General features: G+C 32.0%; 1 protein-coding gene across 2 annotated transcripts in view; it reads right to left on the reverse strand.

Annotated features, from left to right (window-relative positions):
* Window positions 1-1,998: 1,998 nt before the first annotated feature.
* Window positions 1,999-17,664, reverse strand: part of LOC110025503 (mediator-associated protein 2) — a 23,459-nt gene continuing 7,793 nt past the window's right edge. For both annotated transcript variants that reach the window (XM_020726028.1, XM_020726027.1), the window contains 6 exons: window positions 15,130-15,182; window positions 14,889-14,994; window positions 14,712-14,796; window positions 14,534-14,617; window positions 3,050-3,145; window positions 1,999-2,652 (listed from right to left, as the gene is read on the reverse strand). In XM_020726028.1, coding sequence (XP_020581687.1) covers window positions 2,342-2,652; window positions 3,050-3,145; window positions 14,534-14,617; window positions 14,712-14,796; window positions 14,889-14,994; window positions 15,130-15,155 — 708 coding nt within the window. In that variant the 5' untranslated portion in view covers window positions 15,156-15,182 and the 3' untranslated portion in view covers window positions 1,999-2,341. The remainder of the gene's footprint in view (window positions 2,653-3,049; window positions 3,146-14,533; window positions 14,618-14,711; window positions 14,797-14,888; window positions 14,995-15,129; window positions 15,183-17,664) is intronic.

Below are 17,664 nucleotides of genomic sequence, written 5' to 3' on the forward strand. Positions count from 1 at the left end.
ACTGCATTCTTGGATAGCAGTTGCACATCAAAATATGACAAACATGGCAATGAGATTTTTTATCTCTCTCATTTCCATCTAACAATTTTTATCTTCTGTTAGGATTTATTTTGTTTCATGGAATTAAAAAATGTTTTGAAAATAATGATGAATTTGTTAGGTTATGTCATTTGATTGGATGTATTCAGAAATACATATTGGTTAACTCTATAAATACCTTTCACATTGAACAAAGGTGAATCTAATTCAGTGTGTCCTGTCCGTCAACAAATTTATGCAATATTCTCCCTGCTAGCTTCTTCTGACTTTATACAGAGACCTAACAGTAAATGCTCCATGTTGGCTTCTTCAGACTTTTCTATGTCCCACTGTTTTCTTTGATCTACAGTCTCATGGATATATCCCCTCTTTAAGGTCAGCGTAGCCTAACAAGAGTATAAGACACCCTTTCCAAAGGCTCACTTGTGTATATATATAGCACAGGAAACAATCCCTTTTACATAGTCCTCAGTCTGCTGCACCAAGAAAGAAGAAAGTAAAACATCAGTAAGAAAAAATATATTTCAGAAATCTCTTTCTGCTCATCAATTGGTTCAAGGAGAGCGAATTGAAAACAAGTGCCATGGGAATATGTCCTTGTTGTGAAAAGGAAGGAGTTAAGAAAGGTCCATGGACACCAGAAAAGGATATAATCCTTGTATCTTACATACAAGAGCATGGCCCTGGACATTGGAGAGCTGTTCCAACAAATACCGGTAATATATATAGTTTTTCTCTTCATTTTTTACTTAATTTCTTCTAATTAGATCTTGCAGTTCAATCTCGGTTTCTAAAATTGTAATTGCAGGACAAGATCTGATTTTAGTGTAATTACTGGACAAAATTGTAATCACAGGTCATACTACACCCCTTCATTTGTTTTTTGTAGCGAATGTTGCATTCATGAGAATTTGAACATGAATCAGCTCTAGAACTTAAAGAAAAACTACCGGTTTCACTTACCTTTGACCTGCAAACAATTTCAGTTCTTAAATTGATGTGTTCTCAGGTCATACTACACCCCTTCATTTGTTTTTTTGGAAGATTTACATACATACAACGGAATTCCTATGTATTTACATATTTAACACATAAACTTTAATTTTTAGATGTATACAACCTTAATTATGCATAAAAAGGTAAGTTTCACTTTTTAGAAGCAAAAGTAATGGTTTATATGGAAGTAGTAATTGCACGTTTATAGGATTTTTAGATTTAATATTGAAGTATTATATCTTCTAAACTAATAAACTTTATGGTGGTTGCACCTGGTAGTATTTCCCTAGTTTGAAATTTGTATGTCATACTTAACATCGATTGTATGTAAAACACTTGCACTTTAACATCGATTGTATGTAAAATATCTCTTATCAGATGGCTGGAGCAAAACAAAATATATATTTCAAAAATAAATTAAGTGCAATTTTTAAGATATAAAATTATTAACAATTAGTGATTAATTAATTAATTTCAAATTAATCATAACTAAACAAATTTATATAATGTTATTTATTGACCAATTAACTAATTTATAAATATATTTTCATTTTCTTATTTATTTGATATAAATATAAATTTTCTTAATTATTAAAACTACTTAATTATTTATTAAAGTCAATTTATTGCTTAAAAAATAATTTGTTTAATATAAAAATTATTTTATATTCCTGTTAAACAGCTTTAAATCATTTTTACAGAAACAACCGCTTCTTAATTATTCTCACACAACTTCAACAGATAGACAATTAGGGTTTAGGGTTTCAATTATAATTATAAACCCTAAACCCTATAATTATAGCTTATATATTCATGCTCATCATCTTCAATATTTTAACCTCGAAACTCTTACAAATGAAGCAAAATCAAATTAATTAATTTCAAACTTATGAAGGGCCCAAATCATAAAAATTGGAATATAACATGCATGCCATTAAGAAAATAAATATCAAGGGCTCAAAATTATCAAGAGAATAAAGCTATTTCATTTAATGATGACCATCTTTCACTAGAGAAATACTTAACAAGTCGATCAAAGGACAAGACATCATGACTTCCTTTGATACAAAGCATGGACGTTCACCGAATTTATTTTAACAGTTGTGTTCGTGAAACAGGAAAGACGAGCTATGACCTGAAATGACAAAAATTTGCCGTTCTTGTGAAAGAGCTTCAGCCGTGGTTTTCCCAGATGATAATTTTTGCAGAGATCAGCGTTCGCTCCAACCAAACCTAAAACCTATATTCAATTATCACTCTATAGAAGAATTGTCTAAATTGGGTAAGACAGTTAAATAGAATTAAGCTACTCTTCGGCCTTGATCTTCCTCTTCTTTGATTTCTTCTCTCCATGTGACTGAGCAGAACCAGTGGCAGTACTGTTCATCTGGCTTTCAGGTTCAGCCCGTCCAATAGATCTCATAGACGTCGATGCAGGTGTGCGGTCCTCGTGTTTCTTTTTCCGAGAGTGTTGCTGGGGAGTTTCCAATATTCCCTGTCCAATACTGTGGCAAGAGGTTAATGTCTCGCGGGAAGATCTATCAGTTACAGGTTGGCTTCCATGGCTTCCATGCCTGTGTATGGTCGGGAGATGGGACAATGCTTTCATCTTCGAACCTGAGAAAATGATAAAATGTCTTTTTAAGTTTGAATATCATATGTAAAAATGTGCCAAAGCACTAAAATATTTCATAAAAAATATCTTGAACTTATCATAAGGCAGATAATCAAATTGATATTCATTCTCAGATTTCCTCAGCTCAAAAAATGTTGTACACATTGGGAACTTCATTGGGATAACTTTTTTGCCCAATCCTCATCCTCAACTAAAGTGTAAAGGTTCATTTCAGGTTGAAGTTAGCAGTTGAATACATGGTTGACATTTTAGGGAAAATTAAATAGGAAAAGTTATATGTTAATAACTTAAAAAATAGAATGGCAAGCAGATTCATAAAACACCAGAAAGCAATTATACCATATTTTTAGAATCAGCTAAAACTACTCCTCGTCTTACCTTCAAGTCTCAAGTTGGGATTGCTAAAACTGCCCTTATCAAATTCACCGGGTTCCGGATAGCGAACTAAACAAACACGCCGAGAAATCTTCCCAACTACATCACATGATGAACATAAAACAGGAACAGTAAGTGAGAAATATATCTTTACATGAATGATAATATAAAAGTCAACAGAAACCATTACTAGCACTATACAGCTGATGTGTTCTTTAGCATCCAATAAAAAGCTAAGGATGTCACGATTTAGAGGACAAAAAACAATCTCTCTTCAAATTAAAATACAAATAATAATATCTGGGATTTTTGCTAAGAATAATAATTATGTTCCAAACTCTACACTAGTGCTTAAAACTGTGCAACAAAAGATATGCTGTAGCGTTTTTAAAATAATTAGCGATGTTGCGCCTGCATGCGCCTCATATGACTCGCTATGTGAAGCACAAGCCTCACATAACATGAGGAGTTAGTTATTGCGAGACACGCACAATTCAAATTAGGCCTCCTTTTTTATACAAATGTTAGAAAATTGAATCAATAAACCTATTATTAAGTAATTCTTATCCCTCACGTTCACAATATACCCAAAACCGAGTCAAGTGCTTCTCACAAGCATTCCCTTTTCTGGTCCTAAAATTGGCACAGCCTCCTTTCTTGTCGTTTCCACCGCCTTTGCAAGTTCTCTTCTTCCACTAGGAACTCATCTTAATTCACATTTCTCTTTCTTCCGATGACAGTCCCTAAATTCTAAATTTTTTATTTCCTTCTAATTTCACTGCTTTTCTATTTAGAGATTCTTATCCATTTGAAATTAGCATGTTTCAATTTTAAATAAAAATTTCTTCTGTTTAAGCAATCTAGGATTTTTAATGTATAAATACAACAACAACAACAAAGCCTTAATCCCACTACGTGGGGTCGGCTGCATGAATCATTTCTCTCCATTGTGTCCTATTTAGTGTCATATTTCCATTTAGTTCTAATAAATTAAGATCATTTTTTATACAATAAGTTCAAGTTTTCCTAAGTCTACCTCTGTCTTTCTTAACATAAGTCGAATCTTAAACATCTACTCTCCTAATCAAATCCTCAGATGGTCGACGTTTAATGTGACCAAACCATCTAAGACGACTCTCTCTAATTTTGTGCGTCGCTGGAGCTACACCAACCCTATCACGAATATATTCATTTCGCATTTTGTCTCTAAATGTAAAGCCACTCATCCACCAAATCACTCACATCTCGACAACACTTAACTTAGTATTAAGCTTTTCTTTTAAAAGTCAACATTCAATGTCATAAAGCATTGCATTTCTCACCACCCTCTTATAAAATTTTCCTTTCAGTCTAAGCAGTACTTTTCTATCACACAAAAGACCCGAAGCATTCCTCCACTTCAACCAACCAACTTGAATTCTACCATTAACATCATCATCTATATCACCATCACTTTGAACAACAGACCTGAGATAACTAAATCGTTCACACCTTTTAATAATTTGATCATCCAAAGTTACACTTCTGTCACTAGAGCTATTACTACTAAAATTATATTCCATGTATTTAATTTTAATTCTACTCAAATGAAGGCCTTTAGACTCCAATGTAGACCTCCATAATTCAAGTTTTTTCTGTGTTTTTTCTCTCGTCTTATCTACGAGAAGGATATCATCAGCAAAAAGCATACACCAAGGTACATCCTCCTGTAAATATGTCCACTAAGACCATCCATAACTAAAGCAAAAAGAAATAGGCTTAGAACTGATCCCTGATGTAATCCAACAAAAATAGGAAAATATTTGGTCCATCCTCCTTCGATTAGAACACAAGTAACAGCTCTAGTATACATATCTCTAATGACTTGAATATAAGTCATATCAACACCTTTCTTTTCAAGAACGTTCCAAAGGACATCTCTTGGAACCTTATCATAAGATTTTTCTAAATCAATAAAAATCAAATATATATCCTCCTTATTATCTCTGAACTTCTCCATCAAACCTCTCAATAAATGTATAGCTTCCATGGTAGACCTGTCCGGCATAAAACCAATTTGATTATGAGAAATCTTTGTAATACATCTTACCCTATGTTCAATTACCCTCTCCCATAATTTTAAAGTATGTCACATCAACTTAATTTCTCTATAATTTGCACACTCTTGTGCATCCCCTTTACTCTTAAAAAATGGGGACTAAAATACTCTTTCTCCACTCCTGACATCTTTTTAATTTTTAAAATAATATTAAGAAGTTTAGTAAGCCAAGAAACTCCCAAATCTCCAAAATATTTCCACACTTCAATTGGGATATCATCAAGTCTTCAATTGGGACAATTGGGATATCATCAAGTCCCATAGATTTTTCACCCTTGGTTTTCTTTAAAGCCTCTTCAATTTCTTTTTTACTAAGGCGACAATAAAAATGAAACGTTTAATTATTATGAACGATATTGATATCACTAAAGTTGATCGTATTTTCAGAAAAATAACTCACCAACCTATGTTGAATATATTTTTCTATAAAAAGTATTTTTTTTATTTTCATCTTTAGTACACTTTACTTGGGTTAAATCTTTACTTTTCTTTTCTCTTTGTTTGGCTACTTTATACAATTATTTTTTACTCTACTTAGTATATAATCTATCATAAAGATCACTTAAAGCGGAATTTTTAGTGTCACAGATTGTTCTTTTAGACTCCCTGTGAACCATTTGATATTTTTTTAAATTCTCTAAGTTTTTACAATTACAAAAATTTTTATAACATAACTTCTTATATTTTATCTTTTCTTGCACATTATTATTCCACCACTAACTATTTTATTTATAAAAACTTTTCATTTTGATTCTCCAAGTATATCTTTTGTTACTTGTTTAATAGTGTTTATTACTTCATCCCACATAGCATTTGTTTTTTCATGAACATCCCAAATTTTGAAATCTTGAATTTTACTCATAAAAATAATTTATTAGTGTGTTTTAGGTTCCTCCATCTAATTCTACGATGATGAGTCCTAGCATTCTTTATTTTATAACTTTTCACTTTAAAATTTAGAACTAATAATCGATGTTGAGTACTTAAATCCTCACTTCGAATGATCTTACAATCCTTACAATCTCGACGATCTCATCTTCTCATAAGAAAATAATCAATTTGTGTTTTATTAGATCCATTCTTATAAGCAATAAGATACTCATGTCTTTTCTTGAATAAAGTATTAGTAATAACAAAACCATACGCTAAAGCAAAATCTAAAATGACTCTACCTTCTTCAATCACTCCAAAACTGTAGCCACCATGAATATTTTTAAAATCTTCTACCACTCTACCGACATGTCCATTTAAATCTCCTCCAATAAAAATTATTTCTTCATGAAGTATCATTTGTATTAAGCCCTCTAAGTCATTCCAAAATTTAACTTTAGTCCCTCTATCTAAACCTACTTGAGGAGTATAAGCACTTATAAAATTAAAAAAATTAAAAATCTTAGTATCAACAATAATAATCTTAAGAACCATAATTCTATCACCAACTCAAATTCAGAATCATAAAATATTTTCAAAAGCATGATGTTTCCTAAAAGATATTAAACTAGTCATCAAAAGAGTTGTTATCATCACCATAAGTCAAAAAGTTCTCATTTCCTTCATCAACAACATCATTATCTCATAAATCATTATATTCTTCATCACCCTCATTATCTTCATATTCAATTGCAATAATGTTGAGCGACTTAGATGATTCATTCTCTTTGCTTTTAGATTGCTCTTGAACAATATAGTTTCTTTCATAAATACCAGCGGCAACGTTATTCCATGTCAATTCTTCCTCACTAATAACCAACTCATTATCTTCATCTAATTAATCATCTATTTCTATTGTTAACCTCTCATTAGAATAATTAATATTATTTAAATAAATAGGATCAACGTCACGATAGTTGCATCTATGAATCAACGCCCTGTTATATTTTACATAAACTAAAGCTTTAAGGCAATCATGATCCCTTCAATTTATGCAGCTGTATTAAAAATCATTAAAATTATTAATCTATAAAATTAATAATCAATGAACAATTTTTATTTTATACTCGCGTGTTCAAATATACTCCAATTATGTTTGCATCCAGATGAATTACAAATTAGACTAAGCACTTTAACCACACAACTTTATAAGTGTGAAGCTCATTGGCCATATACGAGCAACTGCAAGGAGGTAGATTTTCCCGAGCTCTGCTAGGGCTCCAATTCCCTTTTCTCCCCTTCTTTCTTGTGAAACTCTAATTGTTTAACAAGCTCAGATCCCCTTCTCTGTTCTCCCTTGCTGGGGATTCTAGCCCTTCGTACCCCATGGATACCTCTCCTTTTCCTCCTCTCGCTTCATCGGGTCCTTCCTCTATTCTTGGACCGGGACTATTGCCTGATTAGAAAAATCTAATTTCTTCCCATTTCTCTCTCAAATCTAACTTTAATGTCACCTTTATTTCGTGTTATGAAGAGAAAATATCTTTCTCTTATGAGGAGGTGAACGAAGGCTCGTTGCAGTTAAGGCTTGCGTTGGTTGGTTATGCTCTCGGTAAAAGGTGCTTTTACGATAAGCTTCATTCTCAAAATTTGAAACCTGAAGGGTACCGTGGATCTACTCTCTCTTAATGAAGGGGTGAAGGGTTTTTTTTTTCTTTTTAATTTCAATAGTGAGGAAGATAAGGACATAGTTTTATCCGGGACACTTTGTTATATTAATGACCGGCCATTTTTCTTTAAGCCTTGGACTCATGACTTCAAACATATCAAAGAAGATTTTCAAGAAGTGCTTTATTAGATAAAGCTTCCTAGCTTCCCTCTTTGTTGTTGGTCTGAGAAAATTTCCAAAGTTGTTAGCAAGATAGGTATTCCTCTTACAGTAGACCGCTAAAGCCTCCCGTCTTACTTTCGCTAGGAATTATGTCCAGATTAATGTGAACTCTGCTCTTCCAGATCATATTACTCTGAATACAAAAGGAAAGAAATTATCCAGGATAATATCTATGAATGGAAACCCTTTGTCTGTAAGAGTTCTGAGTGTTTTGGTCATGGATTTGATTATTGTCCCAAGGATCCAAACTATAAACCACTTGTTCCAATTAAGCCTCAGAGGGGAAGCAATTTAAAAGGAGCCAAATCTTCTTCCAAGTTAAAAAGAAGTGTGAGCAGGAATCTCCTGGAACAGTTACCTCTTCTATACCTACTCCTGATTTTAACCTCACTATTATTTCTCCTGCTCATAGCTCTAAATCAATGGCTGATGATTCTATCAGACAGAAATAGTTTTAATATTTTAGCAAATAATGATTTTCATTCTTTACTGCAAAGAGTTGATCCTCATTTTTCATTGCCACAGAGTTTAAATGATGTCCTGCAGCCTGATATAAATGAGAATATGTCTTCATATTCTTTGCCTTCCCATTCTAAAGGAAAGAAAGACGGATCAAAAGAAGCTATTCCTCCTTCAAGATAGGCTCTTTCTGAGTCTCCTATTATTTTGGTTTTCTTAATGTTTTTGAGGTTTTAATAGTGATGCAAGCATCTTTGATGATTGTAGGCAATTGATCAAAGAATTTAATCTCGATCTCATATGTATTGTTGAAACTAAATTATCCCTTGATTCTATTTCGGGCCATTTTCAAAGGAATTTAATCTCTTTTTAATGGAAAAGAGTATGGATTGTTTCCATTTGGTTGATAATGGAAGAATATGGCTCAAGTAGAACCCTAATTCCATTGAATTTTCTGTGTTAGAGATCCATGCTCGGTTCATTCATGAATTAATTAATTTCTCCTCCTTCGTTAAATTTTTTGCAACCTTTATCCATGGGCATAACAGTGCAGTTAGAAGACTTCTATGGTCTTCTCTGATTTCTTTAACAAACAATATTCAGGATGTTTGGGTTGTGATGGTTGATTTCAATTGTATAAAGGAAGCTAAAGAGAAACTGGGTGGTTCAGCCTCTACTCTATAAATTTTCTGATTTTACAAATTGTATTTTCAACTCAAGTCTTATTGATCTTCCCAATTCGGGTCTCTCTTATAGTTAACAAACAAGTTGATTCTCCCATTAGACGTTTGTTGGATAGAGCATTTTGTAATGATATGTGGATGGCTAAAGTTTCTTCTACTTATTTCAGAGTTTTGGAACCTTTATCCTCTGATTACGCTCCTATTGTTATCAATTTTGGAAGTCTACATGAACTCCAACGTAGATTTATTTTCAAAATTTTTGGTGTGAGTGCTCTAGTTTCTTTTATTTAGTGGAAAATGTTTTGGGCTAATAAAGTTGAGGGGATCCTCTTTTCTCTCTTTGTAACAAATTGTGGAATGTCATAAGTAGCTTAGAAAAATTGGAATTGGTTTTCTTACAATAATCTTCACTAACATCTCGTCTTAAACTTGGGCAAAAAGAGATTTACTCTCGGTTGGAATGTCATCCATCAGACATTAATTTGATCTCCGAAGCTGTGATTATTCATTCTCAGCTAATTGGAGCCCTTCATTGTGAATATAAATGAATAAAATAGAGAGCAAAGTTTTTTTTTTATGTCTAAAAGTGAGGATAATATCAAATTCCTATTAAAAAAAAAAAAGATATGCAGATTTAGAATCATATAAAAGAAACTCATGCCAATGGAGTGTGCTTTAATACTCAAGAAGAGATTTCTAAGGATGTCATTTTCTACTACTTTGATCTTTTTAATAACTCTTATATTTGGAATAATGCTGATGGTTTTCCAGTTACTAGGTCTCTTGAGAATGTTTTAGATTATGATCTTATTAAAATTTTTCAAATTTTGAAGTTAAAAATGCCTTCTTCTCCGTTGGATCTCATAAAACTCGGGGACCGGATGGTTTTACTTCAAAATTCTTTAAAAAACCTGTTTTATTATAGGGAGTGACTGTATTTCTGCAGTAAAACATTTCTTTTAATCTTCCAAGCTCCCTTTTAGAAAAAATCATACAGCTATCACTTTGATCCATAAACATAATCAAGTTCATATTTTTACTGATTTCAAACCTAAATCCTTATGTAATACTGTTTATAAAATCATCTAAGCTTCTAGCAAATAAACTTAAAAAGTATTATCATCCTTAATTAATTCGACCCAAGTTGCCTTAATAGAAGGTAGAGACATTGTAGAGAATATCATTCTAGCACATTAGCTTTTGTGTTAAAATTAATATAAGAAAGATTTTGATAAGGTAAATCGACAATTGTTATTGATAGACTGTTTAAGATGGGTTTCCTTCAAAATACATTCAATGGATTAGATGATGTATATTAAAAGTTCATTTTCCAGTCATTGTGAATAATGAACTGAAGGGTTTCTTCCCTTCTACTTCTGGATTGAGACAAAATGTTCTTTCATCACCTTATATTTTCTCTATTGATGCTAAATATACTGAATTGAGTATTCATAATTCCATTTTAAGGATACCTGATTTCATGCCTCACATATATTGATGAATTATTGATTTTAGGGAGAACAGATTGATGTTCTATGAATACTCTTATGGGGTATATTTAACACTTTTTATAAAGCTTCTAATTTGAATATTAACAACTGTAAAGATGCAATCTGTTTTTCTAAATTAGTGAATTCTGATTTACATAATCAATTATGTGATTTATTGTGGCTTTTCTCTCAAAGCATTGCCTTGGAACAGCTTAGGAGCGATTATTAAAGCTTCACAACTTCTTTCCTCTAACTGAACTGTCGAATGGCTGGAAGCATAGATATTTGTCTTTGGTTGGTAGGCTTCAATTTATAATATCTTCTACATGGAGTTATATTATTATTGGCCAAGATCTATGTTGGTACCTAAAAGCATAAGAAAGAAAATTTCATCCTGGTGTAACAAGCTTCTCAACAACAATGGGTCAAATTCAAAGTTATTTTGCGATTATGGGTTTCTACTACAAAAGCCTAAACATTGTAGTGGTCTTGGATTGACTAGTAATATTAGAATGATGTGCAAACCCAACTTGTTTGGAGACATTTTAATTCTAACTCATTATGGGCCAATTGGTGCATTAATCACTATGATTTTTTATGAGTACAGCATAGATGTCGCATTTCTTTTCGGAAAGAATTATGCAGGGTGGCACACAAAATTAAGAATTCCTTGAAGTTTTATATTACAAATAACTATAATGTGCTATTCTTCTTTGACCCTTCGCTAAATTGGTCATCCCTTTTGGTTGGGAAATTTTTGGAATGCCATTTTTAAGTGGTTTCATGCGTCTCCTTTCACCAAAATAAGCGTTGTTCTTACTGGAGTTTGGAATTTTTCTGATATGGGTAGCATTCCAGATGTTTGTTTAAATGATATTCGCAATACTTCTATCATGGATAGTAATATTTCTTGTTACTGAAAGGGGTTAAACTTCTATTCTCATAAGGTTTTTATAAAGCTCCTAATGAAGATCATCCTGCAGTAAATTGGTGCAATCATGTTTGGTATAAGAGAGCTGTTAAGGCTTGGAAAATTTTGCATAATAGTTAGAAAACTTGTGAATTGTCAGAGGCACTTTGAAAAATAATATTTGTGTTCTCTGTTATAATAACTCTGAGACACATAATCATCTATTTTTTAGTGTAATTTTGCTCATTCCCGGCTTAAAAGATGTGTTCCAAATGGAAATTTCATATTACTAGGTGGGAGTATGCAACACATCTTATCTTTTGTGGATTCTTTCAAGCTAAGGATTAGTAAAAACTTTTTCTTACTTGTTGTCCATATTACAGCTTTTTATATTTGGAAAGAGAGAAATAATAGAATTTTTAGGAATTCTGTTTTGAATTTGGAAGCTTTGATTTAGGAGATACATTAGGTTATTAAGTATAAGAGTAAAATATGGACGCATAAAGTTAATATTCCTTCTTTTATAAAGTATTTTGTATAAACTTTAGCTTCTTTCTTTGCTCTTTCTTTTGAAGTTGTTTCTCCTAATGTTGATTCACTATATCTGGATGATTTTTTGAAGATGGCGCTTTATGTTTTCTTTTGGTTGGATGGTCTAGGTGTTTGAAGATTTATCTTGGCCCTGGGTATTTTATTATCAGAATTTGCTGATATTCACAGATACTTCATTTTGATCTTACTGATATGAACAGATTTTGCACTAGAGTGATGATTTCCAAAGATGGATTAAAGACTTAACTGATTTAGATTTGCTTTAAATCTTCATGATTTTAAAGATTTAATTTCTCTTCCTAGATGAAGTCCTTAAATTTTGTGGGTGGGATTTTTCTGAGATCTCCTGATTTTTTCTTAAGCTGAGAATGCTACTATGATCCTCTGAGCTCTTTCTTTTGTTGGTTTGCATTTTGGAGATACTAGGACTGCATTATTGGCTTGGCGAACTACTTTTGCTCTTTTTATTTGGAAGATTATGATTCAACCGGGATATCTTTTATTGGTTCGCATTTTGGAGTTGACTCTGCATTTTTCAATTTGTAGTTGCAATGGACTTCTCTGTATTTTTCAGTTTCGATGATGTTGATTCAGAATTATATGCTCGAATACTTGGGAGCATTTCATCGGAGGTTGAGTTTCAGCTATTATGTTGGTTTTCTGTTTTGTAACTGTTTTGTTTTACTTGTGTATGTTATTGTCTGCTTAATTTTGGTGTTAGATGGTGTCTTGTAATGGCTTTTGTTTGCAATTTCTGAAGTGTTACCTAGTATTCTTTTATTTCATACTAATAAAAGCTAGGTGAGGCACTCACCTTTTTGCAAAAAAACAAACAAACAAAGTATTTAATTACATTCATTGTTATTTAAATATTAATTTATTATTAAAGACTAATCACAATTTTACTAAAATCATTTTAACTAGTGCTCGAGTGGTTGTTTGTTTTACAATTAGAGGGATACCAAATAGTCCATCTCTAATATAGATAATTAAGTCATTACTAATCCTATCTTCACCTACATCCTTAACTAATTATATAATGCATGCATACAATCCAAAAAATATTTCTTTATCTTTTGAAATATAAGGGTTATTGAAAAAATATTCAGGAATTAAAAAATATGTTGCATGTTGGTTGCATGCAAAGGTCGATGGAATTATACTTCTCATCTTCTATCAATAATTTTAAAAATCCGCTCATACTTTATCACTGTTGGTAACACTAATAGTAATGACTTTATTAACCCTATTCATCGCGTCATATATATATAACACATTAGAGGCTTTTTTTAACATCAACCAATCCAAGGATTTTCATAGAGGTCCATCAACTTTGAGGCATATACTGCAGTGTTTCAAAAAGATTGCTTCAAAATAGTTTGTTGTGTTTGTTTTGCCTTAGCCTCTCTTGAATAAAGCCCAACACAAAGTTCTCACATGCGATTATTACAACATTAAAATGTCAAGAAAGTATTGACAAACCGAGACTTAGACGGCTTGACAAGTGATTCTTGATGTGTACATCTTTAAATAAATGAAACTACGTGAACTACAACCTCCTCAAAACATTATTTTGGTCTAAAAATATCTTTTAATTATTATAACCAAGAAATGAGTAGCACAGTAAGTTCAGTACAAACGTGGATATTATCCATCAATGACTTTCTTATAATAATATCACAAAACATTCAACAATCAACATTTAACATATTAAAAAAAATAACTAAAATCATATAAAAATGTGTTCGGTCAGTAAACTATAAGAATATTCCCAAAAGCATTATCAGCAATCACTTGAATAAAACAATACGGTTCACTCTTCTCGATAAACTTATTTAACAATTCAAACATTTTCAACCCATTCTTTGAATAAAAAATAACAACAACGGACTCTATGCATGTGATTCCTCCTGGGCAATTCGCCAATAAGTTAACCAAACATTTTTCATATGAGATATCCAACCGTCAGCCATAATAGAACAATCATACTTAAGACAATTTTCTTTATGAAATTGCAATAGTTGTTGCGTGTCGTATCTTTTTTCTCAAATATGAAACATACATCTTATGATAACTAGATAGTTTCATCCCAAGATCAAATTAGCAAAATAGTTTCTGAAATATGCATCTTATGCCGGTGCTTCAATTCAAGAATAATGAGCTTTTTTGACAGCCCTACATATAATACTAGTACTCACTTAATGGAACATTTTAACATTCAGAAAATTTCAAAGTGATTCTTTTTTATTCCAGTCTCATAATAAAGTAAGCGGTATTTATTCAAACAAGCTAGATCATGGTACACCATTTTTTATTGAGAAGGCAACCCCCATAATTTCCTCATAAAACATTTAAAATAAAATGATAGCTTCACAGGTCAAACACTAATGGCATGAGAAATTAAATAATTCTTTAAAAAGATGTTACCTATATAATAGATCCAAAATAAATGTTGTAAGTGAAAATTCAGCAAGTGAACATTTGACAAATTATAAATAATGTCAAACTAAGCAAAACAAAAGGAAAACGCATACCAACTTTTGAATCTGAACTAGAGGGAAGGAAAACAGTTGCATCAGGTTCCTGAGCGCCAAAACTAACCACTTCATAAGATTTCCCTACCAAACCAATAAAATCCATGATGAAAAGTTAGTACAGAGAAAAATTAAGAGGGCATGAGAAAGCAGCTACAGCACAAGCCTTCCATCTCACCAGATGAATTATCAAAGCTTGCAAGCTTTCCATCCCTGTGAAGTTTTAGAGAAAGCTCCTTCCCATGGAAATCAGAAGGCTGTAACTGCAGTTATACCAATCCATAAATAAATACAGGTTAAGAAAAAGGTGTGTCATGTGAGAAAAAGAAATCAGAAGCTCAAAGAAAAAAAAAACCTGATTAATTGGCCATTGAATAAGCCAAAGTTCTGTGGAATGAGATAAGGAAATTGGAAGGATTGGGACTCTATTGTCCTCATCAAAATCTGGCCCAGATTTGTACCTGAAATAAAAATTCGTGTTATAAATAAAACTAAATAAAAAAAATTAAATATAGATATAGAAGACCTAAAAATAAATGAAAATAATAATAATAATAATAACAACAAGAGGAGGCTTATTCTATAGAAGTTCATACCTGTTATCTGAATCATTATTTGCCATATGTTACTGAAAGAATGTAGTATCCTTCTGCCATAAAAGAAAAGGTAAGGACCAAAAGCAGTTTAGTAAAAAAATTGTGTAAATCAACATATACTAGAAAGTGCCCTCGGCAGAATGCAAAATAAACAGAAACGGAAAAATAAAATGAATTTTAAATGACATTTTAAGTTCATATCCAACCATACTAAAAGGTTTCCTAGTTAAGAAATATGAACCAATAAACATAGATTACCAATTTATTATTTTGAGCAATGCTGGCGTCAAGGCCTAGACAAATGTGGCCTATCATCCAGTTGAAACGTCTCAAGAACTCAGGATTCCCACTGCAGTCAATGACTGGGGCTAATGTTTGTTTAGATCCTTAAATGATGGATCAAAGCTGTTACTTCTATATATTATTGCAGAAGCAGCCTTAGAGAATTTTAGGAGCACAAATTGATAGGAATGAGGCGAGCTTAATTTGCTACTGATGCAAAACTACAAGTCTACAATCATCAAATGAGAAGAATATTCAATTACAATGATCGTTTCATTAAATGTATGCAATTTTAGACATCAAATTTGAATTTAAATTTTTTTTATATTGAATTATGATTGTAATAGGTTGAGTGGGTTGGAATTTGTATTTACATGCATATGATGATATCCTAATTCATAGGCTGATGATATCCTAATTCATAGGCTGATGATATCCCATCCTTGTGGCTGGATGAGATTTCTCTGCTTCTTGAAATTTGTGGTTCTTTCTACTTCTTCAACTAGGCTTCCTCCAGCTATAATTCTCAGCTCTCTTCAAGCAAGAATCACTACAGCAGATAGTGGCTCTTCTTGCAATATTGTAGCTTCTTAGCCTATCCTTTGGTCCTTAGTAGTGATCATGTGCAAGTGATTATTGTAACTCTAACAAACCCTTGCTTGGAAGGCTTTTTGAGGGCAAACAGTCACACTACTTATAAGCTTAATGTTTTTTTACAATTTATCCTTCAATAATTTCTTTTTTGGCGATGCCTCCCATCCTACAACGTGTTTTATAAAGTTTATAAATGGGAATCTCAAGGAATGCAAAAAAACATATTTAGCCTAGATAAATTTTGCTTTTAGATGCTCCAAACACTTTTCCTATTTATGAATTATAATCCTTAATCTAGGAGAGGCAGTCTTCTTATTCAAGCATAAATTTACATGTAAGTTATTTTTCCCTCTCTTCTCTCATCATTCATCATTATAGTATGAAAGTTTTCTTTTACAACAGTTTTTTTTTTTTTTTCTTTTCTATGCACAAAATTTCAATCACTTGTGTATCTTTCATCATCTTATCTGCAGGAAAGAAAACTTGTTTACTTGTATCATAGTCTTTCTTTCATCTAAAGTTACAAATAGTTATGTTGAAATTAACAAGATGTTCCTCGAAAAGTGTTGAATGTTTGTTGCATTAATTAATTGAATCAAAATATGCATTGCATGCTACATCTGCATTACATCCTCCAGCATGAAATCTAATTATCCAAGTTTACAGTTATATCAGATCATCTAGAGCTTGATCTTTTACTATAATGGGCAATGACTCAATAAAACAAAAAAGATGAAATTTTAATTAAACTATGATAAAAATTAACTAAAACGTAACTTAAACAAAATCAATTTAAGTATCATTTGAAACAGTTTTTAAGAACCTGTAACGAAATTAAGAATAATATTACTACATTCAATATTAAGGCATAATACTATGGTACTTCTGAATTGAATGGATAAAGTAGAATAGTTATTATTGAAAGGTGCAACATGACAATTTTTTCAAAAGATGGTATTTGTCAAAAAAAATTAATATAAATGCTAAATTAGTGTTAGAGAAATGTTGATAACAAAGTATCGTTTGTTTAGGCTTATATAAAATAGAACCTTAAAAAAACAATACTTTCATTTCTTTAATATAGAGTGAACTGCACAAACAATTTAAAAGTTCTAAACAAGAAAATCATAACATGCTTGACTATTTTATTAGATTGAGAATTTTGCCGCAAGGCTTATTTTCTTGAGATCGTTTTTGTCATCAATATTATTTCACTGAAGATCTCAGACCAAAAAATTAAGCGAGCATGAAACTACGAACTAGATTTAAGCCCCGTTTGGGGCGGTTGTTTTAGCGGGTCACGGCAGAGGGCCGCGATATTTTGTCGTCTGGGAGGGCTTTCCAATCATGGCACTGCCGCCGCACAGCGAAAAGTGGGCCGCGGAAACCCCACGGCCCGCATTTATTCACAAGATTTTTACGCGCATGCCCCTATCTCGACATCGCATTCCTATTTTATGCTCTTTCAATTTCCCGTGGAGCTTCTTCTTCTTCTGCACTAACTGAAGTGTCGGAGTTCACATTATTGCGGTATCACCTCTCCCGATATTTTTTTTGAGACATTTTCATTTCTCGTTGCTTTGCACTGTGTAGACTCGGCTGTATTTTTTTGTTTTGGTGCTTCTATAAGATGATAGTTTTGGTGTGGTGTATCTTTCC

Source organism: Phalaenopsis equestris, unplaced genomic scaffold (genome assembly GCF_001263595.1).
Source record: "Phalaenopsis equestris unplaced genomic scaffold, ASM126359v1 Scaffold000301, whole genome shotgun sequence".
Classification (NCBI taxonomy): domain Eukaryota; kingdom Viridiplantae; phylum Streptophyta; class Magnoliopsida; order Asparagales; family Orchidaceae; genus Phalaenopsis; species Phalaenopsis equestris.